Below are 21,563 nucleotides of genomic sequence, written 5' to 3'. Positions count from 1 at the left end.
TTGAAGAGCTCAACTATGGTAAAAATTAGGTTTAAAAAATCTAAAATTCGGCCAGGCACAGTGGCTCACATCTGTAATCCCAACACTTTGGGAGGCTGATGTGGGTAGATCACTAGAGGCCAAAAGATGGAGACCAGCCTGGCCAGCATGATTATAGGTGTGATGGCAGGCGCCTATAATCCAGCTACCAGGGAGGCTGAGGCACAAGAATCGCTTGAACCCAGGAAGCGGAGGTGGCAGTGACATGAGACTCCACTACTGCACTCCAGCCTGGGTGACAGAGCGAGACTCTGTCTCAAAAAAACAAACATACCAACAAAAAACTAAAATTCCATAATTGACCAATGCTGTAAATAACTGAAATAGTATTAAATATGACATAATGGGCCAGGCACAGTGGCTCACACGTGTAATCCCAGCACTTTGGGAGGCCAAAAGGTCAGGAGTTCGAAACCAGCCTGACCAACATGGCGAAACCCCATCTCTACTAAAAATACAAAAATTAGCCAGGTGTGGGGATGCACGCCTGTAATCCCAGCTACATGGGAGGCTGAGGCAGGAGAATGGCTTGATCCCAGGGACGGAGGTTGCAGTGAGCCGAGATCATACCATTGTACTCCAGCCTGGGAGACGAGAGAAACTCCGTCTCAAAAAAAAAAAAAAAAACAAAAAAACAAAAACCCACAAATATGACATAATAAAGATTTTTTTCTTACTTTTCATTTAGCTTCACCCCTACGGTTTCTAAGCCAATTTTTCTTGTGCAAGCATCTCTTCCTATTGCCAGCAACACCTGAAAAATTATTAATAGTGACTAATAACAAAAAGGCTTTGCATTTATTACCTAATCATATTTTTCTCTGCTTATCAAGCTAATCTGATTTCATTCATTTTTCAAACTTGGAAATAAATATTTCAGTAAGAAAGTAATGCAAGAGTTTAAATAAAGTCTTCAGAAAAAAATCCTTTGAACATATATGATATAGTAGAAATTATTTTCCACTTCTTATTAGGAAAAAGAGAATTCATAATGTCTTAATAAACTTATCCAAGTTTAAAGACAATGACATCATAGTCTATAACTAAATTATTTTTTAAGTGGTTGCCTGGGGAGATGAAAGGAAAGAACACAGGGTAGAAATTCTGGCTCATTTAAAAATTCTGTAGACTTTGTATAGCCATTTGACTAATAATACTTTAAGTTACAGTGGAAAAAATCTGAAGCCATCCCTTTACCAAAACAGTTTTTTTTTTTTTTTTTTAGGTGGAGTCTCGCTCTGTCACCCAGGCTGGAGTGCAGTGGCACAATCTCGGCTCACTGCAACCTACGCCTCCTGGGTTCAAGCGATTCTCCTGCCTCAACCTCCCAAATAGCTGGGACTACAGGCGCATGCCACCACGCCCAGCTAATTTTTGTATTTTTAGTAGAGTCGGGGTTTCACCACATTGGCCAGGATGGTCCCGATCTCTTGACCTCGTGATCTGCCCACCTTGGCCTCCCAAAGTGCTGGGATTACAGGCGTGAGCTAACACACCCGGCCACCAAAACAAATTTTATATCATAAGTTATTGAGATGTCTAAGAATGGGCACAGAACCAGTACATTTGGAAATCACTAAGAGTCATTTTAAGTTCCTATAAGATACTCAATAAGCATGTTATTTGCTTTCTGATAAAGTATTAACCTGGGCCCATTCCTTACCGTATTATATTCTCCTTCAATGATTTCCTCACTATTGGTGGACTGAGCTACTACTCTGAGTCGGCCTGGTGTCCCCGCTTCAATTTGTTCAACCTGTAAGAGTGATAAAGTTTTACTGTGAAATAAAGACATTTACCAAGTTGGATTCTCTACCTTCCCCTTCCATCTGGTTAACCCAAAGTTAAAATATAAAATCGTGCTTGAAAGGTCTTTTATGTCCCATCTCCCTCACTTAACATTAGGATGATAAATGATTATCTCCTTTTTTGCTGCTCAATGTTGTCTGCTAGAGGGGCTTTCTTTGAAAGAGTTCTCAAACAATAAAATTCAGAGAAAAATGGGGGAAAAAAGCAAGCTACAGAAAGCACACTACCATCCCTAAAATCAAACCAATGACTTACTGCTTTTCCCAGGTTTCTATCTTGTGATTCACCCAGAATCATTAATCCCATGAACGGCAACTGTTGCCCAAATTCAGAGATTCTCTTTTGATTACAGATGCTCAGCTTTCATTGACAACAAAGGATAGATTAAATTAGAGCAGGTCCATAGTGATATAGGTAACAGTTAGAAAGTCTTTTAAAAATCGGAGTGGGCAAGGAAATGTGGGTGTTTATCAGAACCAGGAGGTGTTTTCAGTTGTTAAGGATGCAGAAAGAAATGAGCAAGCTCTGATACTTGAGAGATGGCAGAGGAGAATAAATATACCAACCCACTACAAATAGATGTCAACAACAACCTACGGAATAGGTATAATGACTTAGAAACCCACCTGGGGTCGGGTGTGGTGGCTCATGCCTGTAATCCCAGCACCTTGGGAGGCCGAGGCGGGAGGATCACAAGGTCAGGAGATTGAGACCAGCCTGACCAACATAGTGAAACCCCGTCTCTACTAAAAATACAAAAATTAGCTGGGCGTGGTGGCAGGTGCCTGTAGTCCCAGCTACTCAGGAGGCTGAGGCAGGAGAATGGCGTGAACCCGGTAGGCGGAGTTTGCAGTGAGCCAAGATCACGCCACTGCACTCCAGCCTAGGTGACAGAGCAAGACTCCGTCTCAAAAAAAAAAAAAAAAAAAAAAAACTCCACCTGGAAAACTATCCAGGGTTATTTTATTTGACATCAATGAATAATAAAAATTTCCTTCCTGAATTCCCTTTCCTTCTTATATAGTTAAATAAGCCTCTCTGAACGTACTGGAAAAGTCTTTCTTGTTTAATTTTAATTAAAATGTTCTAATCCTTGGAAAAGAGCTTAATTGGTCCATTGCTTAAGATTTGTTTGGAAATGATAAGGGCCTCATCCCACCTCCACTCTTATTCACTTTTGTACTTCAATCAGGCCTTTCTGGTATCTAGAAAAATATTTCTCCCCACAGAGGCTTTGAAAACATACTACATTCTCTGTCCAAAATGTACCCTCTCCCCACTCTCCACAGAAGGTTCCTTCCATTCGGTCACTTTATAATACAAAGAGTTTAATACCCAGCTGTGGGAATCAGATACTCTGGTAACCCTATTTTACTAGGAATAGTCCACCAGGTTTTCAAAAGGGTCCACAACTCCCCAAATGTTAAAAAAAAGTATATAGGAAGATGTTACTTTCTATCAGTACAGCATATACATACAGCTGTTGTTTACAAATCATAGCTCTAATGCAAATATAGCATATATACCTCTACTCTAAAAAAACAGCTACAGGCTAGGTACGGTGGTTCAAGCCTGTAATCTCAGCACTTTGGGACGCTGCAATGGGAGGACCACTTGAGGTCAGGAGTTCAAGATCAGCCTGGCCAACATGGTGAAAGCCCTCTCTACTAAAAATATAAAAATTAGCCGGGTGTGGTGGCACGCACCTGTGGCCCCAGTTACTCAGGAGGCTAAGGCACCAGAATCGCTTGAACTTGGGAGACAGAGGTTACAGTCAGCGGAGATTGGGCTACTGCACTCCAGCCTGGGTGACAGAGCGAAACTCCGTCTCAAAAAAAAAAAAAGGTAAAAATAAAAAACAGCTACAGTAATCAAGCACTGACAGTTTCCAGGAAATCTGTGCCTTAATTTTCATAACAATATTATGAGATAGATTCACTTTAGACTTACTCTCTACCAGGTACTTTATAAGTGTTGGCTAATGCAATCCTCACAAGAATTGTTAGATGCTATTTTCAACCTCATTTTACAGAAGAAACAGGTTCAGAGAGGTAACTCTTCCAAAGTCATAGAGTAAGAAATTGGCAGAATATTATTTGAATTCAGGTTGTTCTGATCCCAAAGTTCATATTCTTATCTATCAGCATTAGGAGATCCACAGTCACATACACAACTCAAGTCAACCCACTGAGAGATGAAAAAAAAAAAAAACTATAATTCCTTAACTTTAACAAAATAGTCCCACCATTTTCCCTGCACTAGAGAAAATTATCTATTAGTCTGAGACACACACTAAGTGTTCAGTTTTGTCACTCCTATGTATCAAAACATTTGTGATAATGGTAACAAATCCCAGGTGTGACTTGGCATAGTATTAGCTCTTTTCAAAAGATTAAAAGAGTGAAAAAGGTTAGCACACATAAATAAATGAGATAATCACTTTCAGGGATGCCAGAAGTATGTAGTGTTTATGTTATCATATACCAAGAGGGAAATGTCCTGTGGGGAGCTAGGGAGTGCAGGTGGGGCCTAGTGTTGAACTCTTATTTAAATCTCTGGTGCATATGAAGAAACAAAGTATTAACAGACCAAAGATGACAAAGGAATACATAAAGGAAAGAGTTAAACAGAAGAGAACAGAAGAAAACCGAAATTGAGAAAGTTGACAAAGGAAGAGATTATTAATCTATAAATAAGAACAAAGCTATATAGGTGTTTAGATGGTAGGGAGGTACAAGTTTATATACCAGTATACAACAGTAGGGGAATCAGCATTCCTGATGGTTTATAATGCTGAAAGGATGCTTCTACCACCAACTCAACTCTCTTTTTGCCTTTTACCGTGAATGTAGAATCAACAAACCTACAGGCATACCCACTTACTTTAATTGGTACAAACTGTCTTATAAACTTGATGCCATGTTCTTCCATGTGTTCACCAATTTTGTTGGCCATGTCCTGGTCAAATCCTCTAAGAAGAATGGACCTAACCATAACAGTGACGTCTAAACCAATACCAGCAAGAAATCCAGCACACTCCAAGGCGACATAGGATGCTCCAACAACCAGAGTCTTACCCGGGCAGTAAGGCAAGGAGAAAAGATCATCACTGGGAAAAAAAAAAGGAAGAAAAAAGAAAAAAAAAGTTCCTATATGAATAATTACTAAACCATGTACACATTTTTACTTTGACAAGAACATACTTTCAAGATGATAAACATTCTACTAGCTACACACATAATACATGGGAAGTTTTTATAATTCTTAGATACCCTTTCTTGCCATTCAGTTGCTGGGAGTAGCTCAAGCTACCTATAGCTAAACACAGCAAACTGTGTAACTTCTGATATTAGTCAGTTAGTCCAATTCATCTTCACACTAAATGATTTTGAACTGTTTGGCCAACTATAAGGAGTAGAACCTGACAAAAGTCTTCTAGTTGAGCTAGGGACACAGAGATCATAAAAGCACGTTAGAGAATGAGTTTTTAAAAAATATAGGAAGGGAGCCTGCTATTGTCTGAATGTTCATGTATCCCCAAAATGCACACATTAACATCCTAAACCCCAAGGCAATGATATTAGGGGTAAGGCTTTTGGGAGGTGATTAGGCCATGAGGGCAGAGCACTCATGAATGGGGCTGACGTCCTCATAAAAAAGGCCCCAGAGACCTGCCTCTCCCTCTTCCACCATGTGAGAAACGATAAAAGCATATATCAAAAAGAGCCTGAAGGAGAAGAGTAATTTATAACACAATCAGAAACTCCCGAGCAAAAAGCATCCAAGAAGACACATTTACCAACACTGTCTTAATGACTTCATAATTGAAAGCTCCTGAACAATGTCGGCAGTGTTACCATTTGACAGGCAAAAATAAACCACACCGCAAAACATCTCCTTGCTTGACTTGTTTCAGGAGGTCCTTCTACACGGACACCGCAACCATTCAAACAGTATTGAGTAGGGTCTAGATTCTGATAAATCTAAATGGCCTGACAGCCTCTAATTCTTTTAGCAGCCACTCTGCAAGTGTTAACGGGTAACACATGATCCTCATTTTACAAAATCTAAATGTATATATGTATCATACCTATTTTACAAAATGTTTGTGAATATCCATTTGGTTTTATTACATACTTTCATACTCATACATGCATAAATAAATTTCAAATACAAATATAAATCTATACTAGTATGTTAGTGATACTAACTCTGTGTAGCAAGATGACCAATGTTTGAAGTTTTCAATATTTAAAATGTTGTCCTTTAAAATCATTTTTCCTTTTTCTCTTTCTCCCAAACCCCTGCCCCCAGAGAGGGCACAATGTGGCAAAGAAATCTGACTGAAGCCCAAGAAATTGACGCAGTGGGTTTGAAGAAAAATGCAAAAGCAATATCCACAATGGGTTTTTCTTTTCCACCCTGCTTTTTTTCTTTACCTGCTGATGCAGTATTCTTTGTCACCAGGGATGCCCAAGTAACGTGGTCTTTCACCAGTGGCAATGAGAAATCTCTCTGCTGAATAAATTTTTTCTTTGCCTTTATTATTAGTTGCCTACAAAGGAACCAATATGAAAACCTTATTAAGTAATCATTTCTCAGAATTGTAAACTTCATAGTTAACAAAGGCCATTCACTACATTGTCTCATTTCATCCTCATGAGGAGGACAATAATATAGTAAAAAGGATAAATTAAGACTGAGTAGTTAACAGACTTACTCAAAGTCACAATGCTAGTAAGTGCTGGAGCCAAGCCTCAAAACCAGGTGGTCTGGTCCAGTATGCTTACATTTTACCATACCTCCACACAAGGCCCCGTAGGATGATATGATAGCAAAATCACCAAACTGGATAGTCTGGGTCACAGTGGCTATTACTTTTATTATAAAACTTTAACATTTTCTAACTAAAGCTTTAAAAAAAGAGAAAAAAGAAAAAAAAAAAGCTAGTCAGGATGTCACACAATTACCTTAATCCTATGAGGACCAATAAATTGCCCGTAAGCATTCTCATAGACGACTTTTTTCTCCCGCAGAGCTACTCGGTAGCCCCAATTCAAAGAGCCAATGTGATTCTGTACAGCTTCTATCATTCTGTCCCAATCATGCTTAACTGTGTAAGAAAATAAGACAAAATCTTGTTTGGCTTTTCAACTTCTGGCAAAGATCATTTCTCAATAACCACTCAAGTGAAATACAGGGAGCAGAGCTCTAAAAGGCAATCTGAAAGGGCAAATCCTCCATTTTGAGCACATATGCCACTTTTTCATCTTCAAATATTCTTATAAGACTAATACAATTAAATAATACAAGACAGATCTCTTGATAATTTTAAACTAAAATAACAATACACAAACTTTTTCCTTCTTTATCTAGAAATGAACTTGAATTTTACTGATTTCTGGGATATATTAAGACTTAGGATTCTCTGTTTGTAAGAAAATCCAAGAGATTCTGATGTAGCCAAGTATGGAGTTACTACACTAGTAACAGTGTTTATGCCAGGGGCTGGCAAACTGCACCATGGGCCAATCCAGCCCATCACCTTTTTGTAAATAAAGCTTTATTAAAATAGAGTCATGCTTATTTATTTCAATATTTTCTAGTGCTACTTTCACACTACATGAGCAGAGTTAAGTAGCTACTGGAGACCCTATGCCCCAAGAATCCTAAAATATTTACCATCTGGCCTTTTACGGAAAAAATTCACTGACCGTTTAGACAGAATTTTAAGAGTCTATCACATTTCCCTCCAAACTCCCATATCTTGTCAAAGAGAAAACTTTTTTATTCTTTTTGATTCTGTCATAATTAAATTAATCCTTTAAGTCAGGACACTAAAGTAATATTAAATTTCAAAGGATAAAAATCAACGCTTTGGTATTCAATAATCTCTCCTTTTTTTTTTTTTTTCCAGACAGAGTCTCGCCCTGTTGCCCAGACTGGGATGCAGTGGCTCAATCTGGGCTCACTGCAACCTCCGCACCCCCCAACCCAGGGTTCAAGCTATTCTCGTGCCTCAGCCTCCCGAGTAGCTGGGACTACAAGTGTGGGCCATCATCCTGACCTCAAGTGCTCTGCCCACTTCAGCCTCCCAAAGTGCTGGGATTACAGGCATGAGTCATTGCACCCAGCCTCAGTAATCTCTTCTTTAGAGACAGGGTCTCACTCTGTTGCCCAGGCTGGAGTGCAGTGGTGCAATCAATCATAGCTCACTGCAGCCTTGAACTCCTGGGCTCAAATTATCCCCCTGCTTCAGCCTCCTGAGAAGCTGGGACTATAGGAGAGGGCTTCCATGCCTGACTATTTTTTGTAGAGACAGGGCCTTGCTTTGTTGTCCAAGGTAGTCTCTAACTTCTGGTCTCAAACTGATCCTTTCCCCTTGGCCTCCTAAACTGTTGGGATTACAGGCATGATCCTGGCTGGCTATACAGTAAGTGTTGAAAATAGGCTTAGAACACTTACTGGCCAGCCTCTGGAAGTGGGAATGACAGCACAAAAAATTGATTTATAGCCTCCAAGAGAACATATAGATCATGGATATTGAATTCATATGATCATAATGTTAGAATTAGAGCAAACCTTAAGAAATAGGTTCAACTGAAAAAAAAAAAAAAAGTAACTGCAGATCCCACTGTGGTTATGGTTCTAGAGGACCAGGTAGCTTGTGGGTGGAGAAGGCTGCAGGAAGCTTGGACTAACCTGCCTGCCTGGCCTCTGTCTACCACCACTACAAAAGGCTCAGGACTTGCTGTTTCTCTACTAGAAGTGGAACAGAATAGTATATAACTCACCCACATGTGCTAATCATCTAAGCTGCAGTAATTATCAATGTTTTACAAAATTTCCTCTTATATCCCTCTGTCTCAAGGGTCTGAGCAAACAATGTGACCCCAACATTACGAAACTTTAAAAGTTAGTGATTTTCTAAGATTCCAGACTTGCAAAAGGTACTATTATTTTAAGTAGGAAGTAAAAGCATCAACAAAAGAAGCATAACTAGTTTGAGTGAGAGCAAAATTTTTCCAAGTATATATTTATGCCTTATCTTTACATTTAATAAATTAAAACCTCAAAAAAGCCATTAAAATGTTTATCCTGGTTACTGGCTGGAATATTTTCCCTCAAATGCTCCATAATGCATAGGTCTCAAACCTCAATCACACAGGGGTTGGAGTTTCACTCTTCACAACAGAGTGACATATGTCATAAATTAGCCAGGAAGCTATGCCAGATCTCACTTTATTCTTCTACTAAATAATGCAATCTACTTTCTAAAATTAACAATTCCACCAGGCGCGGTGGCTCACGCCTGTAATCCCAGCACTTTGGGAGGCTGAGGCGGGCGGATCACGAGGTCAGGAGATTGAGACCATCCTGGCTAACATGGTAAAACCCCGTCTCTACTAAAAATACAAAAAATTAGCCGGGCGTGGTTGCAGGCGCCTGTAATCCCAGCTGCTCGGGAGGCTGAGGCAGGAGATGCTCGGGAGGCTGAGGCAGGAGAATGGCGTGAACCCGGGAGGCGGAGCTAGCAGTGAGCCGAGATCGTGCCACTGCACTCCAGCCTGGGCGACGGATCAAGACTCTGTCTCAAATAAATAAATAAGTAAATAAATAAATAAAATTAACAATTCCAATCTCTTAAACTCATCTTGGGTTTCTAGGGTACTCTAAATATTTTTAATCCAACAAAGTCTAACCAGCCCCTCCTGAACAAACAACCCGCACCCCCCACAAACATCAGCTCATGAAACAGACTTTTTTGGAGGGAGAAAAATGCAACAGCTTCAAAAGAAAGCAAATGCAATTAGTACTTCCTTACAAATTATAAACATTGTATGATTTCTCACAAATACTACATGACAATATATTCAAAAGAACTCTAATTTTATATTATAGAAATACCATAGTCCAAATGCAGCATCTGTTGTTACCATAACAACTATGTAAATACTTGACAAAGGATAACTCCAGTGATTATATCCATCAAAAATGTAAACAATAAAAACAACTAGGCTATTTGCTATCTTTGTGAAAATGGATGATGCATTACAAAGATTGCAGCTCAAACCCCCAAAAGCACAAACAGAAGAGCAGCTTTTCCCTCTCATACCTGTCTCCTCGACTTTCCATCCATAGTTTCGAGAGTCTTGCAGGGCTTGTCCTAACAAAGCTGCTTGATGCATCAGTTTTTTAGGTATGCAACCCACATTCACACATGTTCCTCCAAGACCTACAACAACATTGAGAAATCAGTTTATAACCTGCTTTCCAAGCCTTACAAACATTCAAAGAACAAAGTCAACAATTATTACAACTCTAAGAAATATTGTATTATATTTACTTAATGTGGCCAATAATAAAGTTTATTCCTAAATCTTACAACATTCACAAGTTCAGAGACCCTTACATACCAAATATGGTAACATCATCCTAAAACAAAACAAAAAGAGGGGCAGATTTCCACAATTTCCGTATACTTCAAAGATACAAAATTGACTGCTGATAAAGATGCCAGAAATTGAAATTTTACAACGTACACAACCCTTTACAGATGACCCGACTTACGATTTTTCTCTTTATGTTGATACCCATACACCCATACTGTGTTTCATTTTCAGTTCAGTATTCAATAAATTATATGAGATATTCAACACTTTATTGTAAAATAGGCTTAGATGTGTTAGATGATTTTGCCCAACTGTAGGTTAATGTAAGTGTTCAGAGCATGTTTAAGGTAGACTAGGCTAAGCTATGATGTTCAGGAGGTTAGGTGTATTAAATGCATTTTCGACTTGTTTTCAACTTACAAAGGATTTTATCAGGATGTAGTCCCCCACTGTAATTCAAGCAGCATCTGCACTTGCCATTGAATCTATGCAGAGGTAACTGATAAAGGGGTTGCTATGCTGGAGATGATTAGAGTGCAGTGGGTCTTAAACTGCATATAAAATTTGGTGTATATTGGCTGGGCGTGGTGGCTCACGCCTGTAATCCCAGCACTTTGGGAGGCTGAGGTGGGTAGATCATTTGAGGTCAGGAGTTCGAGACCAGCCTGGCCAACATGGTGAAACCCTGTCTCTACTAAAAGTACAAAAAATTAGCTGAGCATGGTATTACGTGTCTGTAATCCCAGCTACTCAGAGGGCTGAGACAGGAGAACTGCTCGTACCAGGAAGAGGAGGTTGCAGTGAGCCGAGATAGCGCCACTGCATTCCAGCCTGGGCGATAGAGCGAGACTCCATCTCAAAAAAAAAAAAAAAAAAAAAAAAGAAGAAGAAAAAGAAAAAAATTTTGGTGTATATGTGCATTTTTTTAAGGAGGTAGCCTACAGCATTCACTTGGTTTTTTAAAGGATGCATGACTTCCCTTGCTCCCTAAAAATAGGTTTAGTATCCCTAAGCTTAAAGAATATGGTGACAGCTTGTTTCCATTAGAACAAAACACAGGCAGGTGACCAAAATGACATGAGTAAGAGTGAAAGATGGCAACAGACTTCACAGCTCAAAGTAAGTCCTCTGAGTAGAATGCTATCAGTTGTCACTCTGGAGTATATGCTCCACAGGTCAGAAGGGATATACCTAGCACCAAGAGCAGTGTCTGACACAGATTGACATATTAAATATCTGCTGAATGGATGAATCAGAAATTGTGACATCGCCTTATCTGGACTTCCTGCTTCTTGGTTCCTTCTAATGCAAGCAGCCAAGTAATCTTTAAAAAAATTTATATTATCACATGGCTCCCCTGCCTTAGAGTCTTCAAAAGCTCATTTATATGCTCTGATTAGTCCAATTTAGTCCAAATTATATGCTTTGATTAGTCCAAATTCCTCATCTTGGCCTATCAAAGCCCTCAACAGTGACACCTGCCTTCCTCTCTGGTCTCATCTCACACTACCACCTCCAGCTCCCATTATCCATGCCACAACCATGAAGGACTTTTAGCTACCTCAGGGCCTTTGTATGTGCTATCCTCGAAGAAAGAGAAGCTACCTGGAAGGTTCTGCGTCACCTTTTGACAGCTGGCTCATTCTCATTCTTTGGCCTCTTCTAAAGGTCACCTCTTCAGATGTCTTCCTTGATAATCTTCTCGAAGTTAAACTCTCCTTTATCCACTTCTTCTCTATGCCACTATATAATTTTTTCAATACCACTTACCACAACTCCTAAAGTTCTTAGGTATCTTTTGTCTCCCCACTTAGAATATAAGCTCCACAAGGGCATGAACTTTGAATATGCCAAGTTCACTGCTATATTGTCACTGCCTTGGTTCGTAATAAATGTTCAGTAAATATTATGAACATATAATTCATCAAGACTCAGAAGCAGCAAGGGCTATACAATAAGGTATCTGATTCCAACTCTTGTTGAATGTAGGAGGTAGATTTCAAACAAATCCACATATGAAAAGTTTAAATATTCAGTTATTAAGCCCCTATATGTGCTAGATTACTCAAATATTTACCTTTAAATCATAGCTTGTAAACAAGGTTTTTACTTCTGGACTCTGTGCCAAAGAACCTAAATTTTTAGCATTTAACCTGATCCATTTTAACTTGGCTCAAATAAAAGATATATATGTTTTGGGGCTGGTTTTTCTTTAACTTAGTTTTTGATTTTTTAAATTAGGCTTTAGGAACCAGTTAGATTATTGCCAGGGGAAAACTACTTCGGCAACATCACTTCTAGAGTATTTTAAAAGCTTACCCCATCTAGTTCCAAGAGGCGTGGGAGTGACAAAGTCCAGGACCATCACCTTCTTGCCATATCGGGCTGCCTCCTAGAAAATAAAATTATTAAAGTGAGTTGAAAAGGTTAACATGACAGATTGGAATTGGGCTGTTAAAAATCCATGATTTTTTTGTAAGCTATGGAGCTTAAAGCATAATGAGTAATTAATACCTGGGTACTTCATACACCATGATGATTAGCTCGACTCCAGGATAAAAATTAACAGATATTCAGATAGTTGTGAGAGTAGATTTTAAAATTATGCAGAATAGAGTAGTAAAATTGTTAGAATCGGCTGGAAACCTTAGACTTCTCTCACATAATTCCACTCAAACAATAACAGATTAAGCAATAACCTGAAAAAAGAAAGTGGCCATTTCCAAGCAAGTTGCCAAGTAGCTGAAAAACCAGGTTTACTGACAGCCTACAGCCCTTAATGCAACCTGTATCCTATAAGGTGATATTTTAAAAATCATTTTAAAGTTTAATCTAATTTGGTTTCTAAGGCAGAACACTGAAGAAGTTTTTCTTCTGTATTACAAGATTTCCTAAAATTTTCACATGAGGCGCTCATGAAAAAGTTGACAATATCTATGATATTTCCAAACATATTTTTAGGGAGGGAAACAAGAGTTAGAAGTTTGTTTTGCAGAATATCTTTTATCGTTCTCAGAGAATAAGCTTTGTATACTGGCAACTAGACCTCAAAAGGTTATTTGAAAGGACTGAGTCTACACGTCTTTCAAACACACCATCACTGGAGTAAAATATATCAGGTATTATTCCTCAATTACTTTCAGCAAAGCATTGCTTCATGCTACATACTGGTCTGCAGTATTTGGGCAGCTTCTACCCATTACTGATTCAGCACAAGCTACACCTTAGGGAAGTATAACCACTCCATCTTTTAAAGGAACCTGTTGGGTAAGGATGACAGGCCCAAGGGGTCCTCACATGGGCAATTTATCTTGATTCAGAACCAGGAGCCTCACTCCTAACCTTCTTTATTTATACATCCTCTTCCCAATCACCCTCAGACCACAGAGTTAGTGGTTATTAGATAACCTTGCATACACAAAAAGCAAATCATTTTTAATAAATGAGTTTAAGAAGCCCAATTGCTCCCCATCTTTTTTTATATTGGAGAGAAGGGGTTATGAACAGGGAAATCATTCAAGTGAAAAAGACAAATATTAACTAAGAAATATTAACTAAGAAATATATTTGCTTAATTTCAGACCATTTCCACACAACACCCATATATATGTATACACATATAAATATAAATATATATATATATATATATATATATATATATATATATATACACACTCACACACACACACATATATATATTTTTTTTAAAGACAGAGTTTTGCTCCTGTTGCCCAGGCTGGAGTGCAATGGCGTGATCTCAGCTCACTGCAAACTCGGCCTCCAGGGTTCAAGCCATTCTCTTGCCTCAGCCTCCCAAGTAACTGGGATTACAGATGCCCACCACCACGCCCAGCTAATTTTTGTATTTTTAGTAGAGATGGGGTTTCACCACATTGGCCAGGCTGGTCTTGAACTCCTGACCTCAGGTGATCCGCCCACCTCTGGGATTACAGGCGTGAGCCACCACACCAGGCACAACACCCTTATTATCTCTGAAAAATCAATTAAACTTAAAGTGAATGGAAACATGTTCCAAAATACTGGGCCCTATACTTTTATATAAGGAATGTATATTTTAATCTGGAAAAATGATTTATAAAGTGGTCCCTTACGATGTCCATGTCCTGCCCAAGTCAATGTGCAAAATGTCACAGCAGTGGATCAAATAAATTCCACAGAGAGCAGAGAGAACCCTGTCAGGGATGTTAATATTCTAACTACCACCCAGACAACACACAACACAAGGAGCCTTGCCTTAGCAGCTGCCAGGCCTCCTGAGCCACCTCCAATGATGATAAGGTCATAGTCATAGGACTCGGGAAGATCTTCAGGGCCGTCCATTTTTAGTAGCTTTTGAAGTCTGCCCTCCTGATAAGCCTAAAGAAAAGTAACAGAAGAGAAAATAATTTAACTTAAAATCAGCAATGTCCAAAAAGCTTTGTAAGAAAATCTTTTCTTAAAGAAAAACAAAAGGAATTTTCAAAGGGAAGATGTTGTTTGATTTAATTACAGCATACAGATGGAAATATTCAACCTTCCTTAAAGTTGTGAGCTGCTTGCTTTATCTTAGTTTATTAACCACAAAGACTGTCACTGCTAACTACTTTGAAGTGTTCGTATAGTACCTCTACATAAGTAAACCAACTTAGGTCTAAATCAGGTTTAATCATTAGCCTTTTTTTCCTAGAATTTTTAAACTAGGTTTTAAAGATAGGGGCTTGGTAAGTACGGGCATAGCTTAATCTCAATATAACAATTTTAAAAGACCAGCCAAATATTTATTTAACACATTTCTATACTGTTTGGCTGGGGCATAACATCTAAAAATTCAGAACAAAACTGTCAATTAATACCGACCTGCATAAAAAGTTAAACGTGAAAGTTGCTGGTTTTGTAGGATATTTTAAATAGGCACAACTCTGCAAAGCTCATTCCTTTAATTTACATATGCATGAAGTCTCTCATATTTAATATTTAGTTTCCATATACTTAGCCAGTAACAGACTTTTATAATTTAGGTGTTAGACTCTTAATTTTTTTTTTTTTTTTTTTTGAGACAGAGTCTTGCTCTGTCGCCCAGGCTGGAGTGCAGTGGCGCCATCTCGGCTCACTGCAAGCTCTGCCTCCCGGGTTCACGCCACTCTCCTGCCTCAGCCCCCCAAGTAGCTGGGACTACAGGCGCCCGCCACCACGCCTGGCTAATTTTTTGTTTTTAGTAGAGACGGGGTTTCACCGTGTTCGCCAGGATGGTCTCGATCTCCTGACCTCGTGATCCGCCCACCTCGGCATCCCAAAGTGCTGGGATTACAGGCATCAGCCACCGCGCCCGGCCCGACTCTTAATTTTTAAAAAATCATTTCATTCCACTAATATAATTCTGATACACATTAATTATATTTCATATTCGTTTAATACAATATTTTGATGATATATTTAATATTATCGCTTACTAAAATAAAAATCTATGTTAACAAGAGATAATGACTGAGAAAGTTGTTAACAAGCACAATAAAATGTTTTCAAAAAATCAAGTAGGCCAGGAGCAGTGGCTCACGCCTGTAATCACAGCACTTTGGGAGGCCGAGGCGGGAGGATCACTTGAAGTCAGGAGTTTGAGATCAGCCTGGCCAACGGGGTGAAAACCTGTCTCTACTAAAAATACAAAAATTAGCCAGGGTAGTGGCGGGTGCCTGTAATCTCAGCTACTCTGGAGGCTGAGGCAGGAGAAGTGCTTGAACCCGGGAGGCAGACGTTGCAGTGAGCCAAGATTGCACCACTGCACTCCAGCCTGGGAGTCTCACAGAGTGAGACTCCATCTCACTTAAAAAAACAAACAAACAAAAAGTCTTAACTTTAATAACAAAAAAAGCCCCCAAACTTACCAGCCCAAACTGCACATTTCTCTCTTGCCTACCATCAGATGTAGGGGGTGAAAGGCAGAGCTTGGGGTCAGCAGAAGAACAAGGTTCTTGGGATGTGGAAGGGGGTGCGGTGGAGCAATGTGAAGGAGGAAGCACAGCACTATGGCTACCTGTTGGCAGCATGGCCGGCATATGTAGTGGCTCAGGAACTGAAGGGAGAACACCTGGAAACCAGCAACAGTGGGGGCAAGACTGCACCACCCTGACAGTCTGCACAAAAGGTCTAGCATAAGAGGCTGGTAAACACAGCCAGTAATCATCAACTGGCATTATGGCCAAGGTTCCTCCTTCAATACAAAGCACTGTGGGGGAAAAACAATTTGGTAGTAATAGCCATTCGATCAAAGGATCAATTAAGCTTCAAGTAACTAGTGTGACTCCCTACTCGGTCTCAAAGAGCATGACTTACTGGTTTAAGAGTTAACTAATAAATCCAGGTAGATGTTCTGCTGGAAAAATAACATACAATCATTTTTAATCTCAACCTGATTTTATCTGCATGAAATTAGCAAAGATGGTGACAGAACACAATAACTGGCTGTCTAAATGAAAACCATGGTTCTGGGAATCCCCCTCCTCCAACAAACCTACTAGAACAAATACCAGAAAATGTATCCTCATGCTGAAAAGCCACATACTCCCTCCACCAATGTTTACAATCTGTTCCTTACTGAAATTCTGTATCTAACCTGGCTTCTCCTGGTTGAAGCTTAAAGTCAAATTGTATCAACCAGTACACAGATTTTACCAAAAAAGCTCTGAATGAACCTCACCACGTTTAAGCACTGTAGGTAAAATTTACCAATTGGTAAGACACAGGCAATTGAAGCATTCAGTTGACCTTAGAATGAAACATTATGAGGCTGAGTACGGTGGCTCATGCCTGTAATCCCAGCACTTTGGGAGGCCGAAGCGGGCGGGCTGCTTGAGCTCAGGAGTTCACGACCAGCTTGGGCAACACGGTGAAAGCCCGTCTTCACTAAAATACAAAAAAAATTAGCCAGGCGTGGAGGTGTGCACCTGTAGTCCCAGCTATTCGGGAGGCTGAGGCAGGAGAACTGCTTGAACCCAGGAGGTGGAGATTGCAGTGAGCCAATATCATGCCACTGCACTCCAGCATGGGCAATGGAGCGAGACTCCGTCTCAAAAAAAAAAAAAAAAAGAAAGAAACATTATGTTTTTAAATTTTAACCAAACTTAAAATTGAAGTGCTATCATTCAGTTCCATGTAAGTGGTACTTCACCTGAAATATAAATAAGATAGACAGTAGAAAACAGCTCCCCCAAACAGTAGAAGGTAGCACAGTGATGGGACAAGGAAAGGAGAGAAATGCCCCCATCCTCCTCCAATTACAATTGCTAGAAATTATGTCCGCTGACTGTGGTGGCTGCTACAGAGGTTCTCAAACTTTCTCGTCTCAGCACTTCTTTATAATCTTAAACAGAGCTTTAAAATTGAGACTCCAAAGAGCTTGTTAATGTGGGTTTTATCTATTTACTATATTAGAAATTAAAACTAAGAAGAAACTTAAAATATTCATTAACAAATTTAATAATAATATATTTATTAAATGTTAACATGAGTATTTTTATTTGAAAAATTTTTTTAATTAGAAGAATGGCACTGTTTTGTATCTTTGCGATTCTCTTTAATGTCTGACAACAAAAGACAGCTCATATCTGTTTCTCCATTCAATCTGTTGCCACATCACCTGTCATATAATCTCTGGAAAACTTCACAGTTTACATGCAAGAGAATTAGAGTGAAAAGGGCAGCCGGGCGCGGTGGCTCATGCCTGTAATCCCAGCACTTTGGGAGGCCGAGGCGGGTGGATCACAAGGTCAGGAGATTGAGAACATCTTGGCTAACACGGTGAAACCCTGTCTCTACTAAAAATACGAAAAAAATTAGCGTGCTGGTGGACGCCTGTAGTTCCAGCTACTCGAGAGGCTGAGGCAGGAGAATGGCGTGAACCCGGGAGGCGGAGCTCACAGTGAGCCAAGATCATGCCACTGCACTCCAGCCTGGGCAACAGAGTGAGACTCCATCTCAAAAAAAAAAAAAAAAAAAAGAAAGAAAAAAAAAGGGCCTCATACACTTTGAGAACCACTGCTATAGAATATGAGATGACCTGCAGGCAAGTGTCACTTGTTGGCAAGGCTTACACATTGGATAGTCTTCCTTTTCTTCCACCTGCCTGTCATAGTAATCCCTTTCCCCAGTCCCACTCCTAGTAAAACACTGCTCCAGGCTCCCCCAAAAAGGGCACAAAACGGAAAGCAATTCAACTGTGGCAGTCTTTTAAAATCAGAATAAGCAATCCTGACTTTTCCCCAAAACATAGTTTCTATCCTTTGCCAGATTTGTACTTTTTTTCCCCCTACCATTATACATGGCTCTGGTGCAGAAATAACGTGCGTTAAAATACTTGCTCTACCACTCACAAGGCCAGGTGACTTGGACCAATCACCTAATCCTTAACGAAGCTAACAGGTTCCTGACCTCATCAAATGGCTGAGTTTAAGAAAGATAATGCATGTTAGCATAGTGGCTGGTAAGAATTTAAGTTACTAATTCTCCACCTCCTGAAGAATGGAAATTGCCTGGAACTAAGTCAAGAAGTGCTGGAATGTATTTTACACCGGTATCCTCTGCTGAGCTTCCCTGTGTCTATCTCCACTATTTTGAAATGCCCTCTTCCTAACAAATCTTGATCCAGTATATAGACAGACTAGCATGATGTTATATTATTTCTATTCAGTATACAAACATATTAGCAAGAAACAAGCAGATTTGCAGTTTGATTCTTAACCTCTATAAATTTTTAATCTCCTTTTTTCTTCAAGCTAAGCAGTCACTTTAATTTCAAAATCTCAAAAATTATGAGGCAATCCATCATGCCTCATCATTTTACTGGTTGGTGTCATGCCAACCAGTAAAACTAGAAACAGAAGTGGTCAACTCTATATTTTAACAGCTATTAAGTTTAGAGAAGACCAAAAAAATTACCTCTTCTAAGCCTCCAGATTCTCTATTAATGCTTTTAAATCATCACTGTCAAATACTCCTAGTAAAGACATGAGACATTCAACAGAGCAACTGATTGTCAGTAAAGTACTGGGGCGGGATCTTTTTGCTGTCATTAAGAGTACTTTTTCTTCCAACAGCAGATCTCTGCAAAACCCAAGGAACTTGGTTGGTACAGACATGCTGGAAATGAGGATGAGTGAGATCAAATGGTGCTTCCACGACTGCTACTATAAATCAAAGGATACTAGACACTAGCAAGGGTCAGCGCTCTTTCATATGTGAAAGGAGTAACTAATTTAGAAAATAATTTGCCAAGTTTCATGAGAAAGTTCTATTTTTGCTAAAACCTCTACTATATTATTGGTGAAGAACCTCATCCCCATGCATGAAAAATCCTTCCTCTCAGCGCTTCTGCCCGGCCGCCCTGTCTGGGATGTGAGGAGTGCCTCTGCCCTGCCACCCCGTCTGGGACGTGAGGAACGCCTCTGCCTGGCCGCCCCGTCTGGGAAGTGAGGAGCGCCTCTGCCAGCCACCCCATCTGGGAAGCGAGGAGTGTCTCTGCCCAGCCGCCCTGTCTGGGAAGTGAGGAGCGCCTCTGCCTGGCTGCTGTGCAACCTTCCAAGTGTGAAGTGACAGCCTTCGTTGTAGAATGAATGAAGACACTGGCACTGATTATATAACACCTTGGCAGCTATCTCAAGTCGTTGATGGTGGAGGTATTAGAATTATAGAAGAAAGCAAACATACAAATTTGACTAAAGGCAATTTTGTGACTTCTTTCTATTGGCCCTGGCAAACCAAGGTTATTCTGGATTGAAATAGCCTTGAAAAGGTGATGTATATAATGAACGTATCTGATTTTTTTTCCCCGTATAATTCTTACTTTGTGTATTTGATATTCAGTTGTGTTTGTAATCATGGAAAAATAAAAGCATATTAAAAAAAAAGAAAAATCCTCCCTCTCAGTCTTGGTGTCATTTGTTGAGTCTTTGGATTTCCCTTTCCTGTACCACTAGACTTACTTTTGCCACTGCTATGCGTAACAGATACCTAAACATTTGCCAAAGTATTGTTTAATGGCAAAATTCCACGACTACCAAAAATTAAGCTCCTATAGCGATCAAGGGGAAGAAAGCTTATGGGCATGCTTACTGCACCTTCTCGAGTTGTTTTCTTAATGACCCAAACTTTTGGCAATAATCTCCAAATAAGGTTGTAATTTATATTCTTAAAACAACTGCAAGCAACGGAAAGAAAAAAGCCTTTACGGCTTTACACGAAGTGAAGAACATCCAGATAAACTAACATGTTTTGGTTTCAGCAGGGTCAGTTTCCTGGCATTTAAAGCCCTCTTAAGAAATGCAAAATTTGGCTCATGCTTGTAATCCCAGCACTTTGGGAGGCCGAGGCGGGTGGATCACTTGAGGCCAGGTGTTCGAGACCAGCCTCGCTACCATGGCGAAACTCTGTTCCTACTAAAAATACAAGTATTTCCAAGAACCAAGAATGGACTGCCCTTGGGGAAAGAGGATCTAGGATCCAGTTGGTGCAGCTTATGGCTTGTCCCTGTGTGTACAGTTGTTAAATTATTCTTTTATTTTTATTTTTAAGAAGTTATTCTTTAGATAATATAGGCATGTAGCTTAAAAGGAAACCTCAAAAGGCACAAAGGATTCATCTCATTTTAAATTAAAAAAATACTGTATCAGCATCAAGTAATTAAACATTTGTTTGAATATCATTAAAAAATAATAAAAAAATAAAAATACAAGTATTTGCTGGGTGTGATGGCATGCACCTGTAATCCCGGCTACTTGGGAGGCTGAGGCACAAGAATCGCCTGAACCCTGGAGGCAGAGGTTGCAGCAGGCCGAGATTGCACCACTGCACCCCAGCCTGGGCAACAAGAGTGATACTCTGTCTCGAGGAAAAAAAAAGATAGAAATACAAAATTAAAGTGGGACAAATATTCAAAGTTGTTACATGATGAAAAAGCGTAGATTCTGAAGGACATTCTATGTACTAGCAAAAACCACAAAGGGACACTAGGGTCCAGAGAAGAAATTCAGTAGATAAAAACTACAACTGGATAGCAAGATTTTGTGTTCAACGTATAATAGTTTGACAAAAACATCTTCTGAGGATACTAATAGATGAAGTTATTCAATTGTTGCCCAGCTTATCAAATATAATAGTTTTTCCATAAATCTAATGGTCCTCTCGTGCCTAACTTCTAACAATTCCATGCATTTGACCTTGCTGTTCTCTTGCCTAGAATGCCTTTTCCTTCTTCGTGTTTCTACTCACCTTTCAGCCCTTAGCTGATACCTCAACTACTACAGCAAAGACATTACTTTTGCCGAGTCCAAT

General features: G+C 39.6%; 1 protein-coding gene across 5 annotated transcripts in view; it reads right to left on the bottom strand.

Annotated features, from left to right (window-relative positions):
• The window catches only part of TXNRD1 (thioredoxin reductase 1), a 134,376-nt gene that overhangs the window by 21,119 nt on the left and 91,694 nt on the right, over nt 1-21,563 (bottom strand). For all 5 annotated transcript variants that reach the window (XM_003269948.4, XM_030821289.1, XM_030821287.1 and 2 more), the window contains 8 exons: nt 14,496-14,618; nt 12,561-12,633; nt 9,965-10,084; nt 6,819-6,961; nt 6,288-6,403; nt 4,732-4,957; nt 1,703-1,795; nt 717-793 (listed from right to left, as the gene is read on the bottom strand). In XM_003269948.4, coding sequence (XP_003269996.1) covers nt 717-793; nt 1,703-1,795; nt 4,732-4,957; nt 6,288-6,403; nt 6,819-6,961; nt 9,965-10,084; nt 12,561-12,633; nt 14,496-14,618 — 971 coding nt within the window. The remainder of the gene's footprint in view (nt 1-716; nt 794-1,702; nt 1,796-4,731; nt 4,958-6,287; nt 6,404-6,818; nt 6,962-9,964; nt 10,085-12,560; nt 12,634-14,495; nt 14,619-21,563) is intronic.

Source organism: Nomascus leucogenys, chromosome 10 (genome assembly GCF_006542625.1).
Source record: "Nomascus leucogenys isolate Asia chromosome 10, Asia_NLE_v1, whole genome shotgun sequence".
In the NCBI taxonomy this organism is placed as follows: Eukaryota; Metazoa; Chordata; class Mammalia; order Primates; family Hylobatidae; genus Nomascus; species Nomascus leucogenys.
This window is presented reverse-complemented; position numbering and strand designations above follow the sequence as displayed.